The sequence below is a fragment of the Phaethon lepturus genome, unplaced genomic scaffold (assembly GCF_000687285.1).
Source record: "Phaethon lepturus isolate BGI_N335 unplaced genomic scaffold, ASM68728v1 scaffold27037, whole genome shotgun sequence".
NCBI classification, from domain to species: Eukaryota; Metazoa; Chordata; class Aves; order Phaethontiformes; family Phaethontidae; genus Phaethon; species Phaethon lepturus.
The window spans coordinates 325-643 of record NW_010552915.1 but is presented as its reverse complement, the minus strand read 5'-3'; the positions used below and the strand labels follow the sequence as shown (position 1 = coordinate 643).

General features: G+C 57.4%; 1 protein-coding gene across 1 annotated transcript; it reads right to left on the bottom strand.

The window, feature by feature from the left end:
• Positions 1-7: 7 nt before the first annotated feature.
• On the bottom strand, positions 8-315 carry LOC104624104 (homeobox protein Hox-A4-like; the record flags this gene model as incomplete). The annotated part of the gene is made up of 1 exon (XM_010291381.1): positions 8-315. A coding segment is annotated over one exon (308 nt), but the record flags the coding sequence as incomplete, so codon positions are not given.
• Positions 316-319: the final 4 nt, after the last annotated feature.

Sequence of the window (319 nt, the reverse complement as noted above, 5' to 3'; positions counted from 1 at the left end):
AAAGTATTTATAGCGCGGCTGCGTTGGGTGTAGCCCCATCGAGAGGATGGGGGTGGCCCTGTGTCTGTGCTTTGGACTGCTGGCTCAGTGTGGACTGGTTTGAGGAGCGCATCTTTGTGTTAGGCAGTTTATGGTCTTTCTTCCACTTCATGCGCCTGTTCTGGAACCAGATCTTGACCTGGCGCTCGGAGAGGCAGAGGGTGTGCGCGATCTCGATGCGTCGCCTCCTGGTCAGGTAGCGGTTGAAGTGGAACTCCTTCTCCAGCTCCAGGACCTGCTGTCTGGTGTAGGCAGTGCGAGACCTCTTGGGTTCCCCTCC